The following is a 19,387-nucleotide window of genomic DNA, read 5'->3' as shown; positions in this document are numbered from 1 at the left end:
ATCATTTAGAAGGATGGCGTCTTCGGCAAAGTTGGTCAGTAAGTTAAGGACTATCGTTATTCGAGCTAGTTGACTTAAAATTTTGCCACAAGGCGGCGCTAGTGTGCATGATACTTTTGTTTGCGGATATCTCAGGAGCCTGACCACTTAGAGAGATAGTGTCGACAAAGTAGTTCAGTAGCTCAAGGACTATCATTATTTGAGGTAAGAAATAGGATATTTTGCCACCAGGCGGCGGTTGTGAGCATATTGTTTTTTTTTGTTTTACTGATACTGCAGGATCTTGACTTTTTAGACAGGTACCTTCAGCAAAGCTGTTCAGAAGCTCAGGAACTAACATTATTTTAAAATCTCGAACTCTAAGGATTAAACAAAGAAATAATTTGAACTACTGAACAACTCTGCCAAAGACGCCATCTTTCTAAGTGATCAGGCTCCTGATATATTTGCGAAACAAATGTTTTAAGCTCACTAGCGCCGCCTGGTAGCAAAATTTTGAATCAACTAGCTCTAACAATGATAGTCCATAAGTTACCGAGTAACTTTGCCGAAGACGCCATCTTTCTAAGTGGTCAGGATCCTGAGATCTGCGATACAAAAGTTTTAGCTCACTAGCGCCGCCTAGTGGTAAAATCCCGGATTTCTCGACTAAAATAATGATAGCCCTTGAGCTACTGAACAACTTTGCCGAAGACGTTATCTTCCAAAGTGGTCAGACTCCTGGGATATTCGCAAAACCAAGGGTGTTGTACAAAGTACAACGCGTGACTACTCGCGTTACAAAAATTCGCGCGACGACCGAAAGGTTATAGAGATTGCTCAAGAAATCCCTTCCAAGAAATTAATACAGGAATTCCCTCTAAAATTCCGCCAGAAATTTCCATCAGGAATTGCTCCTATAAAAATCTTCCAGTGATTATTCTAGTGATTCAGAAAATACTTCACCGATTTCCTCTAGATATTCCTTCAAACAGAAATACAAGAAGAGATTTATTCCAGGAACTGTTACAATGATTTTATCCAGAATTTATACAAGGATTCACCAAGGAGTTCCTCCAGGGATTTCACAATGAATTCCACCAAGGATTACACTGGGAAGCCTTCAGGCATTGCACGCGAAATACCGCTAAAGAATGCATTAAAACTTTCCACGCGGGATATCAGCAGGAATTCCTTTAGATATTCCGCTTGCAATTTTTTGAGAGGGTCCCCCAGGTTATCCTCCGGAATTCTTCAAGGGAATCTTCAATAAATTCTTGTATAAATTCCATCAGTGTTTCCTTCAAAGATTCTTTCTTGAATCTATGAAGGGACCGTACGAGGCACTCGTCTTGGGATTTCAACAGGAATTACTTCAATATTCTACCATAAATTTCTCCGAAGATTCCTAAAGGAGTTTATGTAATTCCTTCCAGTATTTCTTGAAGGACTTTTTCCAAGGATTCTACCAGTAGGAACTGCTTCAGGAATTATTTCAAAAGTTCTTCAAGAATTGTATGAAAGAATTTCTCCAATGAATAATTTGCGAATATTTCCGGTGATTTCTTTGGTGATTCCTCCAAGGATTTCTCAAAAAATTGCTCCATTTATTTTTTAAATTCTTTCAGGTCCATTTCAGGTATTCAACCCGATGGCGTTCAGAGAAATGTTTTGTTTGAATATGTGAGTAAATAATGGTTTCGGAGGAGTTTCTAATAACCCTGAAGTAACATCCTAGTAAAACCTTTGAAGTAATTTATGATACAATTTCTGGCAAAACCCGGGTTGATTTTTTCTGGTGAAAATTCTAGCGAAACTCTGGTCATATTCCTAGTGTTAACCCTAGGAGAACTCCTTGTGAAACTCATTAGAAAACTTCTCCCGCGAAAAATTACTGGGGAAATAATTAGAGAAAATACCGGTGAAGTATCTGAAGAAATAACTGGTGGAATCTTTGTAGGAAATTGTGGTCAAATCCCATAGGAAATTTCGTCATTGGAGTTAATCTTGACGGAATCCGCGGAGGAACCTCTGGTGGAATTCTCAAATCCCTGGAGGAATTCCTGATAAACCCCGGAAATCTTCTGAGTTATTCTGGAAGGAATTCCTTGAGGGTTAATTCCTATAGGAGTTTCGAGTGACATCCCTTGATTAATTCCGGGAAAAATCACTAAAGGAATTTCAGGAGGATTATCTTGAAAAGTTCCTGGATGAATCTATTGAAGAATCCCCTAGAGAAACCCCTGAAAGAAAATTTTGGAAGAATCCTTTAATAATTCCTGGGAAGAATCCATAGTTATAGGCTATTTGCCTGATGCAACCCAGAATAAACCTAGATGGATCCCTGAAAGAACCTTAGGAAGAATCCCTGACAGAATTTCTGATGGAATCTCAGAAGATGTGCATGATAGAATCCCAGGAGAATTTTATAATGAAATCTTGGAAGTTTTTTTTTTTTATAAAGGAATCCATGAAAAAAACTTCTGTTGGAATTCCTGCGGAAACTCCCAATGAAATCTATTCAAAAACTCCCGATGAAATCCCTAGAGAAACTTTTTGTGGAATCCTTGGAAGAACTTGTGATGTAATCCCAGGAGGAGTTCCTGATGGAATCATTAGAGAAACTCTTGATAGATTTCCTGTAGAATTTCCAGGTCGAATCTCTGAAGGAGGAGTTATTGTTGGAGGAACTTCTGATAAAATCCCTTGATGAACTCCTGATGGAATCCCTATAGGAACTTCTGATAAAACTCCTGGGGGAATTACTGATAAGCTTCCTGTTGAAATTCCTGATAGAATCCCTAGATGATCGCCCTATTCCCTATATTCTGGTATTCCATGAAGCAATATTGATGAAATTCCTCGATGAACTCCTTATATAATTTCTAGATGAACTCCTGATAGAATCTTTTGAGGAATTCCTTACACCTGATACCTCATACTCTTGATGGAATCCTTGGAGGAACTCCTAATGAGATCCCCAAAAGAACTCCGATGAAAGCCCTAGAGGTAGTACTGGTAGAATCCCTTTAAAAACTCCTGATAGAATCCTTGGAGGAATTTCTAAAGATATTCTTGAAGGAAAACTCTTGATGGAATCATTGGAGGAACTCCTGATGAAATCCCGAGAACTTCCGCTGGAATTCCTAGAGGAACTCCTGACAGAATGTATGGAGGAATTCCAGGGAGAATCTCTGAAATAATTCCTGATCGAATCCCTGGAGAAGCTTCTGATTGAAATGCTAGAGGAACTCCTGATTGAATCCCTAGATCAGTTCCAAGTGCAATCCTTGAAGGAACTCCTGATGAAATCGCTGGAGGAATTTCAGATGGAATCCCTTAAGAAATTCCTGGTGAAATCACTAGACGAACATCTGATGAAATCCCCAGAAGAACTCTTGATGGAATTCCTAGAGGAAATTCTGATGGGATCCTTAGAAGAACTTCCGATAGAATCCGTAGAAGAACTTCCAATGGAATTTCTGTAGAAACTTCTGATGGAACTGATAGACGAACTTCAGATGGAATCCCTAGAGGGACTCCTGATAAAAACCCTGAACTCCTGAACGAATTCTTTGTGGAATTCATGATTAAATCTTAAGGGCTTCGTGGCCGTGCGGTTAGTTTTACCAAGCATTTAGTTGCATCGAGTCAAGGAGTGTGGGTTCGATTCCCACTTCAGTCGGAAAACTTTTCGTCAGGAACGTATTTCGACTGTGCCACTGGGCGTTTCATGCTGTTCCGTTATCTAGTGTGATGCTTCGTTCAAAAGACACAATCATACACTGGAAGCATTAACGTGTCGGTGTCTTTTTAAGTACTCCTGATGGAATCCTGGATGAACCCGTGTTTAATTCCCTGGAATAACTTCTGATCCCTTAGGGAAGTACTGATGGAATATCTGGTGGGAATTTTGATAGAGTTCCTAGTGGAATCTCTGAAGGAATTCCTAGTAACTTCTGATGGAAACTTTTGAAGTTCTTTCAAAGGAATCCATAGAGAAACTCCTGAAGGAATCCTTTGAGGCACATTAGGGGGATTCCCATGAAGAATTCCAGGTAAGCTTTCGGAAAGATTTCTAAAATTCTTACAGGAATTTCTTTTCAAATCACTGGACACAATCTTGATTGAATTTCTGGAGGAACTGCCGAAGAAAACCATGGAGGAATTTTGGTAGAATTCCTAAAGATAGTCCAAGAGCCTGTAAGAATTCCTGGAATAATCCCTGGAAGAATTTTTTGTTGAACTTTTTATGGAATCACAAGCAAAACTGCTGATGGATTCTCTGAAGATAATTCTGAATGAATTGCTTGAGTAACATTTAAAGAATCCCTGGTGAATTTGCTAAACAAAACGGATAAAAGATTATTGGAAACGTTGGGGCCAGTGGTTTGCTCTTGCATGTTGAGCAGACTGCTTTTTTATCCTACTCCGCTTCTCTGTCTCCTTCCGTCGTTCATCCTCTTCTTCCCTTCTCGCTTCATTCTCCTGCTGACTTCCTCCGGTGTCGGAGGTTGACATCAGTACCGGTTAGAGTGACGTCCGCACTGATGGTGTCCCGACTACCGGTGGCTATCGCAGAGGAGATCTTTGTTTTCTTTCTTCGTCAGGCTAACTCGAGTGCCGAAGTCGGTCAAACGATTTCGGTTGGGAGTTGATTTCTGGTTCATTAGTACCCCGACGACCCAATGCCAGGCACTGATCTCTGTTTCTCGGTTCGCTGCTCTTCCCACCAGTTTCTCTGCAAGATAGACGTCATCTCCACCACCATATTGTTCACCAGATTCCAAAGGTTCGGATCGTTTACCATTTTGCTTACCATTCTGTCTGCATTGAAGTACTGTTCAAAAGCAGCCGCCGCCGCGCTTCGTTCCATGTTGACACTCGGGCAACAACATGTTCCGGCGTTTCCTCTCTCTCACTACACATCCCACAGAACGGTGACAGCGCATGGCTGAACCGATACAAATACTGTTTGAAGCAACCTTGACCTGGCAGGAACTGTGTTAGGTGGAAGTTCACTTCGCCATGCTCCTTTTTTACCCAGGTCGACACATTCGGGATGAGTCTGTGGGTTCACCAACCTTTCTCAGAGGCATCCCATTCTTGCTGCCACTTGACCAGCGAGCCGATGCTCAACAATTTCCTCACCTGCCTAGTGCTCTCCGCTTACACTACTCTCATGGCCATGAGCCGGAACGTGCTGTTAAGCTTGTCCCGATTGCGCTTGGTATGCAGTGCCACACCCCAGGCCGGAACTCGGTATCTCAGTATCAACGATGAAACGCTAGCCAGAAGATGACTCCCACTGCTTCTCGGGCTATGAGCGTTCGGCATAATCCTTGTAAGTGTGTTGGTCGCCTTTACCGCTTTCTCACATTCATAGTCGACGTGGCTGTTGCAGTTTAGCCGATCGTCTATCATCACGCCCAGGTGTCTGAACGACCGCTGTGATACTATGACATGTCCTCCGACGGCAATCTCAGCGTGTTGAACCGCTTTGCGAATGCTGACAAGTAGCACCACGGTTTTGTGGTAGGCTATCTTCAGCATAACTCAATTCATCCAGTTCTCGACCGTGCCCATTGCCTCCGTGGCAAGCACTTCCACTTCGTTCAGCGTTTCGCCTATTACTACTAGGACGGTGTCATCAGCAAAGCCGACGATCTCGACGCCCTTGGGTTACTCCAGTGATAGGACCCCGTCGAACATCCATTCCACAGCGTCGGGACGGACCAAGTATAAACCCTTGCGGATCTCCCGCCGTTACTCTTAACTCCTTTCGGCCTGTGTCGGTGGCATACACAAACACCCGATTCTCGAAGTAGCTCTGCAGAATCCGGCACAGAAAGTCAGGAACCCGCATTCTATGCAGTTCTGTGGTGATGGCCTCCCAACTGGTGCTACTGACCGCGTTCCTAACGTCTATCGTAACTGCGGCGCAATAAAATTTCCTCTTCGTTTTTGCTTCGATGCCTTCTTGGCCCTTTCCAGGACCGTCCGAATTGCGTCTACCGTCGACCTTCCCTTCCGGAATCCGAACTGCCTTTCTGCTGGTCCGTTCTCGCTCTTCGTACATTTATCCACTCTGTTTAGGATGACCAGTTCCAAAAGTTTGCCCAGTTTTGCTAACAAGCATATAGGCCTGTATGATGATAGATCACCGGGTGGTTTTCCTGGTTTCGGTAGCAGCACCAGTTCCTGGATTGCATCTATCATGAAAGTACCCTTCGTCCAGGCATTTTTGTATCAGCTTCCGGAACAAATTCGGGTACGCTAGAATCGCCGCTTGAAGTGCCACCTTCGGTATTCCATCCGTCTTTTTCACCTTCAATGCTTTCGCCGCTGCTATAAGCTAGTCATTGGAGATCTGACTAACTTCGGCGTTTTCTTCTTCCTCATCGACAAACGGAGTGAGACCCTCGACCCTCGACAATAACCCTCAGCTTTTCAGCACACGTTTCAACCGGCGTTTATGAACCCCTGCCTTTCACCATGACTAGTCGATAAGCATCCCCCAGGGGTTGACGTCAGCTGCAGGGCACAGCTCCTTGTAGCACTCAGATTTGCTCAGCGTTATCTCGCGTTTGAAAGCAGCTCTGGCTGCTTGGAATATGACTCTTTGCTCTTCTTTGACTTCTACGTTCCTTGCTCTCTGGCAACGGCTCCTGGCTTTTAGGAAAGCAGCGCGGAGGGTGTTGAGTGCCTCGTTCCACCAGTACGTGGGATGTCGATCGTAGCGGGGCTCCCATTTTCGTGGCACCATTGTATCACATGCCCTTTGCCATCGCTGTTGTCAGCCCTACCGCATCCAAGCTCAGGGCATCGCTGTCGGTGCGAAGTGCCTCAACGAAGAGATCTTTGTTGAAAGCCTTCGTTTTTCACTGCCGGTTGCCAAATGTGTTCCTCTGCACTGTCGCAGTGTTCCACTAGCTAATCCTGTAGCGTATCGCCTGGCGATCGCTAAGGGTGTCTTCGCTTATCCTCCAGTTCATGTTGCCCGCCAGTGATGAGCTACAAAATGTTAGGTCGATGATCGACTTCCGTCCGTGTTTTCGAAATGTGCCAACGATGCACAATCGCACGTCTAGCTTTACTAAATAGAGCCTCCAGTAGGTAGTAACCTCTGGCATTTGTTACCCTGCTATCCCTCTTTCCCTTTCCCACCAATCAGTGCTGGTTTTCGGCCAACTAGCTCCTCGGTAACTCCTCAAACATTCGACTAAATCTTGGAATCTTGGATGCGCGTAGCAGCTGCAAAAGTAGATTTCGTTGATTTTGGCGATCACGAACCCGCGTTTGAGCTGGCAACCACTTCCGCACGGCTATTGAAGCTTCCTGTCGAATGGGTGTTTCCCTCCTCCGGTGAGCAGAGCAATCATCTTGGTCGCTTCTTGCAGACTTTCCCAAAGTGACCTACTTCTCCGCATTTCCTGCACTGTTTAGTTCTCTCCGGACCTTTACAGCTCGCCACCGGATGTCCAAAATCCATGCACTTGAAGCATCGCATCGCTGGCCTGTCTGCGAGTCTCAGTGGGTACATCGTCCAGACAATTCACATCTTGCTTTTCTCCATTAGTATGGGTTCATTCAAATATTACGTAACGCAAAACTCGGCAATTTTAGACCCCCTTCCTCCTCCACAGCTTTTGTATGGGAAATTTTAAATTTTTGTATGAACCGTAACACTATGTAAGACCCCCTCCCTCCCCCTGATGCGTTACGTAATATTTGAACGATCCCTATGTCAACCGGTAGCCGAATCATCGCTGACAGTGTGCCGGCGTACGACTTCCTCAGGTGGATTGCCATGGCCTCCTCTCCAAGGGTGCATTGCTTACGCAGCTCCTTATTCACCTCGTCTACGGTTGTTATCTCGTTCAGATATCGCACTCAACAACTGCATCCTGATTAAGTGCTACGTCCACATCGTTCGACAAAAATTTCACGACTAGCTCCTGATAGACCGAGCTCTTGATCGCTGGGTCGTTCTTCAACTCAAACAGCATCTTCCCTTTCTGGGTGCGCCGGGTTCTAACCACGTTTTTCCAAGGTGCTTCAGGTTCGGATTGTTCTTAATTTTTCGAAGGATATCGGCGCACGTTGTTTGATCGTTTCCCTCTACAAGTATGGCAGCTTCTTTCGACCGCTGCCGGCATTTCTTTGCTTCCTTTTCCCGTCTTTTTTCTTCTCCACCTTCTCTTTCTGTTCCTGGTGACTCTCTGTCTCGCCTCTTCGTAGGTTTGTCAGCTCGTACCTTCGGGGTCCTAAGCTTGTCAGTCGCTGCTTGCTCTGTAACCTTTTTCAGTGCCTTTTCGGCAAGCTCTACTCTCATCCTCAGCGCTTTCTACTCGTTCATGACAGCGTTGACAGAGGATTTTATGCTCGTCAGCTTGCTCTTGATCACGGTATTCACATTATGCCGGTCCTTGGCGAACTGGTTGAGTTCATCGACCTTATTCTTGACCTCTGTCAACCTCAAGTTTTTAGGTTGTTGCCCTCCTTGAGCAACGTTGCTGCTCGTTTTCGGTATGTGCACTGGACTGTGAACCCCTATTCTTCCTTGCTGTCCTTGTGTCTCACATTGATTCGAGATACTGCTATACGTCGGTTGATTCTCCGTGGTATGTACCGGCGATTGTGGCACCTTACTGCTATCCTTGAACGCGCTCGCGTCCTCGACTTCTGCTGTGTTGAGCTCCAATGTATCGGCATTGTTTTGGGAAATCTCCATTTTAGTAGGTCTCCCTACTAAGCCGCTATCCTCGCCCATCGTAAGTAATGTATACAAGGAGTGATGGCGGATTATCAGTTGTTTCTCAGCTTTCGCTGCCCTGTATCTCTCGCTATTCAACCGCATACTAGCCACTAGCAAACGGCGCTCTCCGTCACTGTTCGGCCTTTATCGCACTAGCTGTTTCGTGTCCGTCGTGAGCGCATATTTGATAATCTTTCGTTGGCGCATATATGCTGCTAAGAATGTAGTTCAAGAAGTTACTTTACATTTTAAACTGGAAATGTATGGAATTTACGTATTCCTGACAATCAAAGCAACGCTTCTTTCGTTACTTTCTATAACATATGCAAACAAATTATGTGTATATATGTTTGCGTATGTGCACTGATGAATTATCTATCTATTCATATATTCGACAGTCTTTACCATAAAACTACGGGTTAATCTGTTGTAAAGGGCGAGCACGAAATTATTGCGACACCAAAAATGTCATGCCAATTTTCTTATGTTTAGAATCAAACCAAAATTTTAGGATAGTTTTATACATATATTTACTTCAAAAATCAAAAGAAAAGTTAATTGGTGGAGCCTTGAGTGTAAAGTTGAAGGCATTTTCGCTTGATGCCCTCCATCAAAGTCTTTACAGTGTCATCCGGTACCGTAAATTCGGGTGTAATTGATCAGTAGGGTGAAATTGATCACCGTGTCACGCGATTTTATTTCTTACTAATAGTGCACCAAGCTCATTCCAGCTTATAGTAAATGAACGTTGTTTGTCTTAAATAATGTCTAATTGTGTATAGTGAAGTATTTTGTGCCACATAATGTTTATTTCTATGAAAATAATGTTAAATTCTAGAATCAAGTTTAGTGTGAAATTGATCATCATCTATAAACTTCTAGTTCTAAACAAGGATTTGAACATGGTGTAAACCTGAAAGTTTGTGAAGATGCTAACAATATATCTCCAAAACAGATTTTACTATCAAAACTGTTACCAATTTGCTTGTTTTGTTGAAAAATTCAATTTTTTGCAACAAAGTAGGGAAATCCTTTGGAAATTGCCTGCATTTAGGCGTTTTTCGCGGTATTCTTCAAATTTAATTATTGATTATTTCCATATATATTGTCTCGTTAAAAATTTGGCAAGCATATTTGGATTCAGGAGGCCCAAATTTAGTATGTAAAGTTGATTTCGAAACTAACAATAATAACATTGACAAGTGATCAATTTCACCCCGAAATGGGATACCCCGATTTTAAATTTTGGACCAGAGTTTTGGCACTAACATCACATTTGTTAAAAAAATTTCGGTACATGTGCAAATGAGGTACACCGTCGTACTTGTTTTCCTGCATTTAGTTGTATGATATTGATAACATTTTAGAAAGCATACCAAGAAAACAGTGAAAAATGATCAATTTCACCCGAAATTACGGTACCAGTTTCTCAGTTTTTTTATTCCATTTTCTTAACATGTCCTTCTCGTCTTTGACTGTCTTCTTGCTCTTCCGAAGTTCCCACTTCATTATTGCCCAGTACTGCTCCACCGGGCACAGCTCCAGACAGTTTGGCGAATTCATGTCTTTTGGAACAAAATTAACAGAATTGGCCTCATACCACTCCAGGACACTTTTCAAATAGTGGCATGATGCCAAATCTGGCCAAAATAGCGGAGCTTCGTCGTGCTGCTGCAAGACCGGCAAAAGGCGCTTCTCGAGGCACTCAGATTTGTAGATCTCACCATTTACTGTGCCCTTTGTCACGAAAGGCCCACTCCTCAGTCCGCAAGAACAGATGGCCTGCCAAATGAGATATCGAACTTGCGTTTGCCTGTGAAAAGCTCCAACCCTGGAATTTGCTTAAAATCGGCTTTTATATACATTTCGTCGTCCATCACACAGCAGCCATATTTTGTCATCATCTTCTCGTAGAGCTTCCGTGCCCGAGTTTTAGCCATCGATTGTTGCCGCTCACCGCGGCTTTGGAAGTTCTGTATCTTGTATGTATATAGTCCAGCTCTCTTCTTTGCATTCTGGACGTAGCTCTGCGACATGCAGATCTTTTTAGCCAAATCACGGCCCTTGAGACGTTGGGATTTGCTTTAATCATCCGCTTCACCTTTCCCTCCGTCTTTTTGTTCTCCGGTCCCAGTTTTCTTCCAGCTCCTTTGCCGTGGTCCAACGTCAACCGCTCCTGGAACCGCTTCAACACTCTGGAGACGGTTGAATGGTGAATGTTCTACATTTTTCACAACTGCTGGTGCGGCACGTCAGGAAATTGCAAGTGTTTGGAAAGAATTTGTTCTCTCGACACGCGTTGGTTCATCTCCATTTTCGTTGAATCGAAAAACACGACTTCGAGTTTGACAGCATATAAACAATACACATCAATGAGAAAGTGTGCAAAATTTGGTTGATTTTTACCCAATGGTAGAAAAGTTATGCCCTGTTGAATGTGTCGCAATAATTTCGTGTTCGCCCTTTACCAACATCGGCAGTTTGAAATAAAACGCGTTTTTCTGTTTCAATTAATGACAACTCGGGCGAAATGGTTTGTTCAGTCTTTTAAATTGATACATGAAGCCAACAGAACAAAGAATCATGCGCATGTAGTTGTTTGAGTGTTTTGCTAGTTTTCTGTGAATATACTGTTTCAATTTTGGTTACCGATAATAGTCGAATGGTGCTGAAATGGTGTTAAAGCCCTACTTAAAACAAAACGGAAACCCCGTTTTACAATTTCTCAAAATAGTAGTTTTGTGGAAAACTCAAGTTATAAGTTAGAAATTAAGAATGTTAGAATAAGAGGTGATGAAGTATGACATCAATCATTCTATAGAAATTGACGCCATACCTTATTACACTTTCCATACCCTCGTTATAACTGATCTATGACAAGGCCATTGATTACCCAGCCAGCAACGAGTTCACCCAATGAATACTCACCGGTAGTCAACCCGGACGTGTTCATCCCGCACGGGTTCCCGTTCTTCTTATGTACATCGGGCGGGCACTGTCCGGTTTCCCCGTTGCAGTACTCCGGCAGGTCGCACTCGTTGTGCGCATCCCGGCAAATCACGCCCGGAGGCTTTAGAATACATTTATCACAGCATGGTCCAGTGGCGCACTGGGACTCCTTTTTCAGCTTGCAGGTGATGCCATCGCAGCACGGATCCGTCTTGTCGCAGTCCAGCGCGTTGCCGCAGTCGCACTCCTCGTCCTCCTCGACGACACCGTTGCCGCAGTTCTTTCGGAACACGACCTGGAGAATCGAGAACGAGAAAACATTGTATTTTAGAGAGACGGTGGCTGATTCGTTTTTGGAATAGCTTTCTAGCGGCACGATTGCATCGACGGAAAGCGATACAATCACCCGCTTCATTACTCATTTAGCGAAGTGCACTAAATTCTTCATCAGGCCGGTTGACCCGAAGTTTCGAACGTTCCAAAATGTATTTGTTTTAATTTTCAAGTAGCCAAAATTCAATATGACGTGCAGATAGTAAAATTACCCAAAAAAGCATTTTTTAAACAAATAATTCAAGGAGTTAAAAAATTATGTTTACAATGTTGCCAATTACAAGTATAATAAAATGTGAACTTTTTTTCAATAAAATTAAATTGATTTTTCGTTGAACGAGAAATTTTTAATTTCAAAATTTTGATTGCATTGTATTTAACGACATTACCAGTCCAAACATATAACTTCCCGAATTGGCCATTTGAGCCATTCCTGGGAAATTGCGATTTTAAGTGAAATAGCCCGAATTTTATATATAAAATCACAAGCAAGTTTGCTTCCCAATGAAGAATTTGTAACTAAATACAAAACTTAGATATTGTGGGCTTATTAAGAACTACACAAACAAAAGACAATATAAAAATAACAACCGTGTTGCCAGACCATCAATATTTTGTATGGCTTTTATGTTTATTTTTGTTCAATCCAGTCGTAATGATAAAACCGATCGAATATAAAAGACGGCAATTTTGTCAGAAACGTTTATGTAACTTTTGTGCATATTTGGAACACTGTAACTTAATACTGAGCATGATATATTCAAATATTTATTTTGAATTAAAAATTGCTTCTATTTTATATCATGCCTACTTAGTTTGACATTAGGTTTAACAATTGAACATTGTTGTGTTTTTTTTTATTGTATGTTGTTTGGTTGGTTTTAAATCATCCTATAATACCTAGGCTTACCAGCTAGTATCATTAGTGATAAGATCATGTCCTCCTTTTTGACCTTGTATCATCAGGTCCTCCTCTAGGCTGGAAATGTTTATTCAAATTGATCGAACATTCAATTTCATATCCATTTGGGTTTTTATAATTTGTTCGTAAGAATCTCTAGCTATCTAGTCTTGAATGAGGATGGTGGATTTTTTACTTTTTAATTCAATGGTATGTTTCCATTTGGAAATAATTTTAGATAGCTACCTGTTTGATATACATTTTCTACGAGTTAAGAATCGAATATGGAATAGTATTTTCAATTTCTTTTATAGATAATGTTTGTTTAGCCCTTCGAAGGAAACCTTCATGAACTCTTTGTCGTCATCTCGCTGTTCATATACTATACATTGTTCAGTCAACAGCGACCTTTATCATGCTGTCTGGGGACCTATAAGTCGGTTGAAATCGTCTTGGATTTTTCAACACACATGTTTTGCACTTACCTCACAAGTAAGTTAGAGAGTAAAAAACAATTTAGAGTGATTTTCAATGAATATCTTTTAAACAGAGCAACAAACCCTCTTTATTTCTTCAAAAACGTTAGAATCTAACAAATAAGTCTTAAGGCCAAACTGTAGAACAAATTCATTTACTAAACTACATATTCGATAATATATTTTTGTCTGGAAAAAGGCCACAACCAAATATTTTTCAAAGGTTGCCTTTAACGTATGCTTTGTTTAAAAAAAGAAAACTAAGGATTGTTCGGTTTCTATCATTGTTGTATTAATTAAAGTAGCTTTTCGCCATGCATAAGTACGCCAATAAGATTTTGTAAAATTTGGTGCAGAGACACGTGTTTTTTGCTTCCTTGAGTTGTTTTGATAGATTCGTGTTGTTTCTCGAACAAATAATTATAACTTTTTCAAATATACAAACATTCCCTTTCATTTATTTTTAATCAGTTTTGGTTCAGGTATGGAAAATATTTGAAATGTCCTTTTTTTCAAAATCAGTTAAACAACATGTCCTCCTTTCTGTCATATTCTTCTGGTAAGCCTTTTTTTAAATAAAAAAAACTCATTCGCGAGAATCGGTTTGAAATTTTAAAATTAGAAGTTAGTATTTTTGGTAGCACTGTATGAAAAAGGTTATAGACAAAATGTTGACAGATAAAACGTCATGAGGACAGAAAGTTGAAAATGGTTAACTTGGTGGGTAGTTTTTCATTCTTTGATAAAAGATGTTTGACTTTTTGTCCCTCTTTTATGTTCTTCGATCTTTTGTCTTTCGACTTTCTGTTTATTTTTGCTACATTTAAGCTTTCGACCTTTTGTCATAGATTCCAAAATAAAATATTTTTTCTAGAGTGCTTGAATGATTTCCTTACAAAAAATCGGAAGGTAACTTTTCTCCACGTCTAATAGTTTCGAAGATATAAATTGAAGAAGGTTATCAAAATCATGTGTTTTTGTCAAATTTGTGATCACATCACGGGAAGCAAACTAATACCAATTGGGGTTGTCGCCTTTTTTATTTTATCTATTTATAGATTTTTTGCTATCTTAGCGTGATTTGCATTAAGGATTTCTTTCATTCAAGAGTTTTGATTTTCGATTCGTGATTTTTCTATTTATTGTTTGAAATTGCCACCAATTTTTTTAGTTTTGTTTTTATTTTCGATTTTGAGTATGATAAAATATTGTATTCTTGCAGTTCTTTTGAAAACATAAAAAAGTAATTTTAAAAAGGGGGTTACAACAAAAACTTATTTCTAACAAAAAACAGTTCTAAGTTCTTTTAATTCCATCAGGCTTTTATTCTGTGGAACGTTGAAACATATCAATTATTCATCATTACTCATCAAATAATATCAATGTTATGAAAGAGTTTCTTGGGGAAAGTATTGAATAGAGTATATCCTAGTAATCACAAGCATTAAGGTATTACCATATTTTAACTTTAATTCAATGAGTGCCATGCATCATTGCTTTTATTCTACCATATGCGTGCAATAATGTTTTAATTCTGTTTTATGAATGCAATGTAGTATTGCTTTATTGTAGCAATGAAATGTGCATTAATGGTATAAGGTCACTGCTCAATGATCCATTACATCATCTTTCTCAATGCTTCATCGCAACAAAAACAGCAAGACTTCATTGCTGTATTTATCGTCAATCCTTCCCTCACTCATTCGAATAGACTATAGAAATACTTAAATATCGCTTTTGAAAATTCATCACAAGAAAGTATGGGCACGACAACACCATACTGCCATTTCAAGACTAGTGAAGATAAAAATCTGATTTTACAAAATAAAGTCGAGTCTAGTACACGACACTGAAGACAGTTGAGGGCGCAATACGCGTATCTGTCAAAGGATACAAACTCTAGTGGAATTAAATGGTATAGTACTAAATTCGGTTTTTTCATCTACTGATTTTGACACTTTTGATTACTGTACCCAACAAGAGAAGATAACGATTTTTGATGAATAATTTAGTTATTAGTGTTGATTAAATAACATTTCTTCGAAGTATCTCTTGTCAGCCTTGCACAAATCGCGATATTTTTGAGCGACTCTATTTTACAAAATTTGTTCTATGTCAGAAAGTGCATATTATAAAAATCTGAAAAAATATATTTATCAGCGACGATCCAGACAACCAGAAGTCGCATGAAAGTACACGTAAAAACTCGTTTATTCATACATATCACATCAAACCCGCAAAACGCGGTGGATAAAATCGTCAGATTGATGCGTTTCCTCGCGCAAAACACTTTTTTCTGAGTTTATTTGAACATTTTGTTTCGTCTCGTACACTCGTACAAAGTAAGTCGCATCAATCCGTAGCAGCTGTCAAGTCAACATTTGTTATCATAAGTTAAGTCGCATAAGATCACAGATTAGATCGGTAAAAAATTCATATATTCGCATTGTATGCTGTTATTCATCACATAATGTATGCACGTATATCGCCTCCACTTTTATACGTAGAAGGCCTTTTCGCGACATCTTTTAAGTGAAATTTTGCACTTACAAAGCCTCCAGATGATTTCGTTATACGTACATTTTGGTTGTTTGGGGATATTATAATTGATCAGACTATCACTTATTCAAATTAAAATTTTAAACTAAAGCATGTGAAATTTGTATTGGAACTAAAAATCTGATTCCAGCCATGGTCGATGGTGAAAAAACAAATCCTTATATATACGTAAGAACATGAATATATCAAAAATTTAAGTTGCCAAGAGAATAGAGATTAACCTTTCGTAAATCTGAAATGTATTAATATAAAGTGACGCTTATATTGAGCTGTTCGGTAATCCAATCCGCATTTTTATTAAATTAATTAACTCATTACGCGTGGTAAAGATGGACAAATTATGGGTGAAATTATGAAAAAAATCACGTGCTCGGCTGGGATTTGAACCCAGGACTCTTGTATGCTAGACGAGCGCTTTACCAACTAAGCTACCGAACCACTTGGTGACCCAATAACTGAGTTGATTACAAGTTTAGAATTCAAATCCCTACAGACCACGCGGACCCCTTTCATAACCCATATCCATCCATCTCATGCGAGAAGAACGAGTGCGATTTATTTAGTATTGAAGCTGTTTGCCTATTTTCCTTAAAAACCCAAGCTGAACTCTTTAAGGTATCCTGAAGAAATGTCTGATTGGATGCCTGATCGTATCTTATAAAATATCTTCTTCACTGTTTCTTGTTTGGAATATTTTTGATAACTTGGTTGTTGCATGGTCCCTTTTTGGTTCTTATTCAATCTCTTTCGATTTCTATTCAATCCTTTGTTACCTCTTTTTTCAAACATGTGGTCTTTGATGTTCCTATTTTTAGGACCCTCTGTCGCTACCAGCCTTGTATTCTGTTTAACACATTAAAGTCTTAAATTTTCATTACATTTCAAAAGAGTTTCATGTTTTGAAAAAGTTCTCAATAATACTGAAAGTTTTAATAATCATCAAATATATACTCACACTTAATTTAGAATGCCGAATCTCGGCTAATTTTAACCGAGATCCGCACAGCCGAGTAGTCGGCAAACAAATTTCCTGGGATCTCAGCAAATAAAAGCCGAGTATCAGTAAATCGTGCTTCGTTGCTAAGCAACCGGACGATTTGTTAGCTGAGTCTCGGTTAAGGTGAAGATAAATCGAAGCCAAACATCAAATTTGCAAGAGCACAAATTTGGAGAACCGAACACCCGTTTGAGCTGAAAACTTAATCGATTGGTCACCACCAGCTTGTGGCCAATCAATTAAGTTTTCAACTTAAACGGATGTTTGGGTCTCTAGATTTGTGCTCTAGAAAATTTGAGGTCTGGCTTCGATTCATCTTCACCTTAAAATCGAAAAACCGAGATTCGCACAGCCGAGCTGATGAAAAAATCTAAGTGTGTAAGATATGTGTTATGGTCTTTCTCATAAGGCTAAGTTCATTTCATGAACTATATTTGAAAATAATTCAAATTTGTTTTGGTTTCTTGGCCACGAAAAAAATGATCAATGGATACCTCGTTGAAAGGTGGGATTGGTATTGTAGCGGTTATCAATATACAAGTTATTTTACTGACATATTCTTGTATCAATTACGCAACATTTTTTGAAGTATCGCACAATTTTTTTTGTTTCAGTCGAAGAGCATTCACAAACCACTTTTTTTTAATTTCCGAAACTATACCAAAATAGTAAGAGATATCCAACACAATAACTGAGGGGCAAAACAGTTCTTCCATCCTCTCACTCGGGTGGCGACAATGACTGCAGCTTGAACGGAGCACTTAGTTATGTATTTTGTTAGAATGAAACAAAGGAGAGATATAAATTTGGAATGAGACTAATTAAATAATGAGACACGAATCGAACAAACCAATTTGAAATCGAGCTCGAAGAATGAGCAACGAAAGGTACACGTATTGGGTCCAATTTAGAAACTATTCAATTAGTGCTCACTCAACTGCTAAGGGTAGTTTATGTTTCTAAGAATTTACTTTGTTCGCCTTTCTGGTGTCGAAAGAAGTGAGTATGAGAAGTAGAGTGATTTCTGCATGAAATAAAATTTGTTTTCCTTCTTTGGTACATTAATCAATCGTTTGGATTAAGCAACATACACTCCAGTGCGAAAGTTTGGGATTATCCCCTAAAATACATTCAAAACTGTTTTGTATGCATCTCTGTGATTATAGTTACGTCCAATCAATCTCTATTGGGCTAATTTGAACGCAAATGAGGTTTTCTTGTTGCGCAAGTATTTTATGAATTTTGTTTACTAAATTTTTACTCAAAACTGTGACATATTTCAAATATTAAAAAAAAAACTATTTTTTCTGGATAAATGAATTAAATATAGCAAAAGCTTATATGTTTCAAGATTTTAGTAAGGTATTTTCGTTTTTTTTTTCTCTCAATCTGCTACAGATATTGATTATTGGCAGTTATATTCAGTGAGGAAGCTTGTTCAGAGTTCTATGAACAAGTGCACTCTAGAACTCATTTTATTCATAAGCCCTTAACCTTAAGCCATAGACAAACAGGTTTTGTGCAACAAAACTGATTTCATATATTTCTCACTTTGTTCCACACAAAATCCATACTCACCTCATTTGGTTTGTTGAATAGGCAGAGGCCGTTCCCGTGCCGCAGCGCAACGGTGTAATCAATTTCACTACATTCGGAGAATTTGTACGGTTGAACGTTTTCCAGACCGACAATCGTCTGGGACATTATGCAACCGTGCCAGTCTCGGCAGGAGCACCCGTCACCTGCAGATAAAACAGAGCAATAAAACGAAGTGGATAAATGAGTAAAGGTCTAAAGGAGAGCAAATGGAACAAAAAACGAAAAAAAAACGTTGAAAAATCGTCGATAATAAGAGTTGATGGTCACACCACACTGACCGAGCTAAATTTTATCGAAGTTTTCTAGTTTTATCCGAGTATAAAATGGAAACGAGATCGATAGTTGTGGGAGGAGGTGAACAAATGAGAAATGATTTCCATTTCAATATCCTCTTACTGAGTTTTGTGGCTTCAATGTGGATTGATGTAATGGTAGACCGTTTGCACACGAGGTTTAACGTTTTCGACAATTTTTGGGGTACTGTTTTGGAAGAAGTGATAACTATTGTTTAAATCTTCAAAAATATGAAAGCTTAGGCGATGATGGCCTTTTTAAACATCGTTGTCGACAAACTTCCAGAGAGTAGCTTATCCTTCATTTGACATTTTGCCTATTAGTAAATTTTATTTATAATCACCGTCTTCGAATTGAAATCGTACAGACTGAACCACTTAGCACTAATTTACGCATACTTAACATCTAAACAATTCTACTTATTCGAGTTTTAAACACATTTTTGCACATATCGAAGTCAAATTGATCGGAAACAACATTGAAGGAACGAAGACAAGAGTCGAACGGATTATTGAAACCATAATTAGTGCGATGGTAAGGAA

General features: G+C 39.7%; 1 protein-coding gene across 9 annotated transcripts in view; it reads right to left on the bottom strand.

The window, feature by feature from the left end:
- Nucleotides 1–19,387, bottom strand: part of LOC5569251 (disintegrin and metalloproteinase domain-containing protein 12) — a 1,070,169-nt gene that overhangs the window by 143,208 nt on the left and 907,574 nt on the right. For all 9 annotated transcript variants that reach the window (XM_021845745.1, XM_021845753.1, XM_021845751.1 and 6 more), the window contains exons 11-12: nucleotides 18,531–18,694; nucleotides 11,666–11,981 (exon numbers count right to left, since the gene is read on the bottom strand). In XM_021845745.1, the coding sequence (XP_021701437.1) occupies nucleotides 11,666–11,981; nucleotides 18,531–18,694 (480 nt within the window). The remainder of the gene's footprint in view (nucleotides 1–11,665; nucleotides 11,982–18,530; nucleotides 18,695–19,387) is intronic.

The sequence above is a fragment of the Aedes aegypti genome, chromosome 1 (genome assembly GCF_002204515.2).
Source record: "Aedes aegypti strain LVP_AGWG chromosome 1, AaegL5.0 Primary Assembly, whole genome shotgun sequence".
In the NCBI taxonomy this organism is placed as follows: Eukaryota; Metazoa; Arthropoda; class Insecta; order Diptera; family Culicidae; genus Aedes; species Aedes aegypti.
This window is presented reverse-complemented; position numbering and strand designations above follow the sequence as displayed.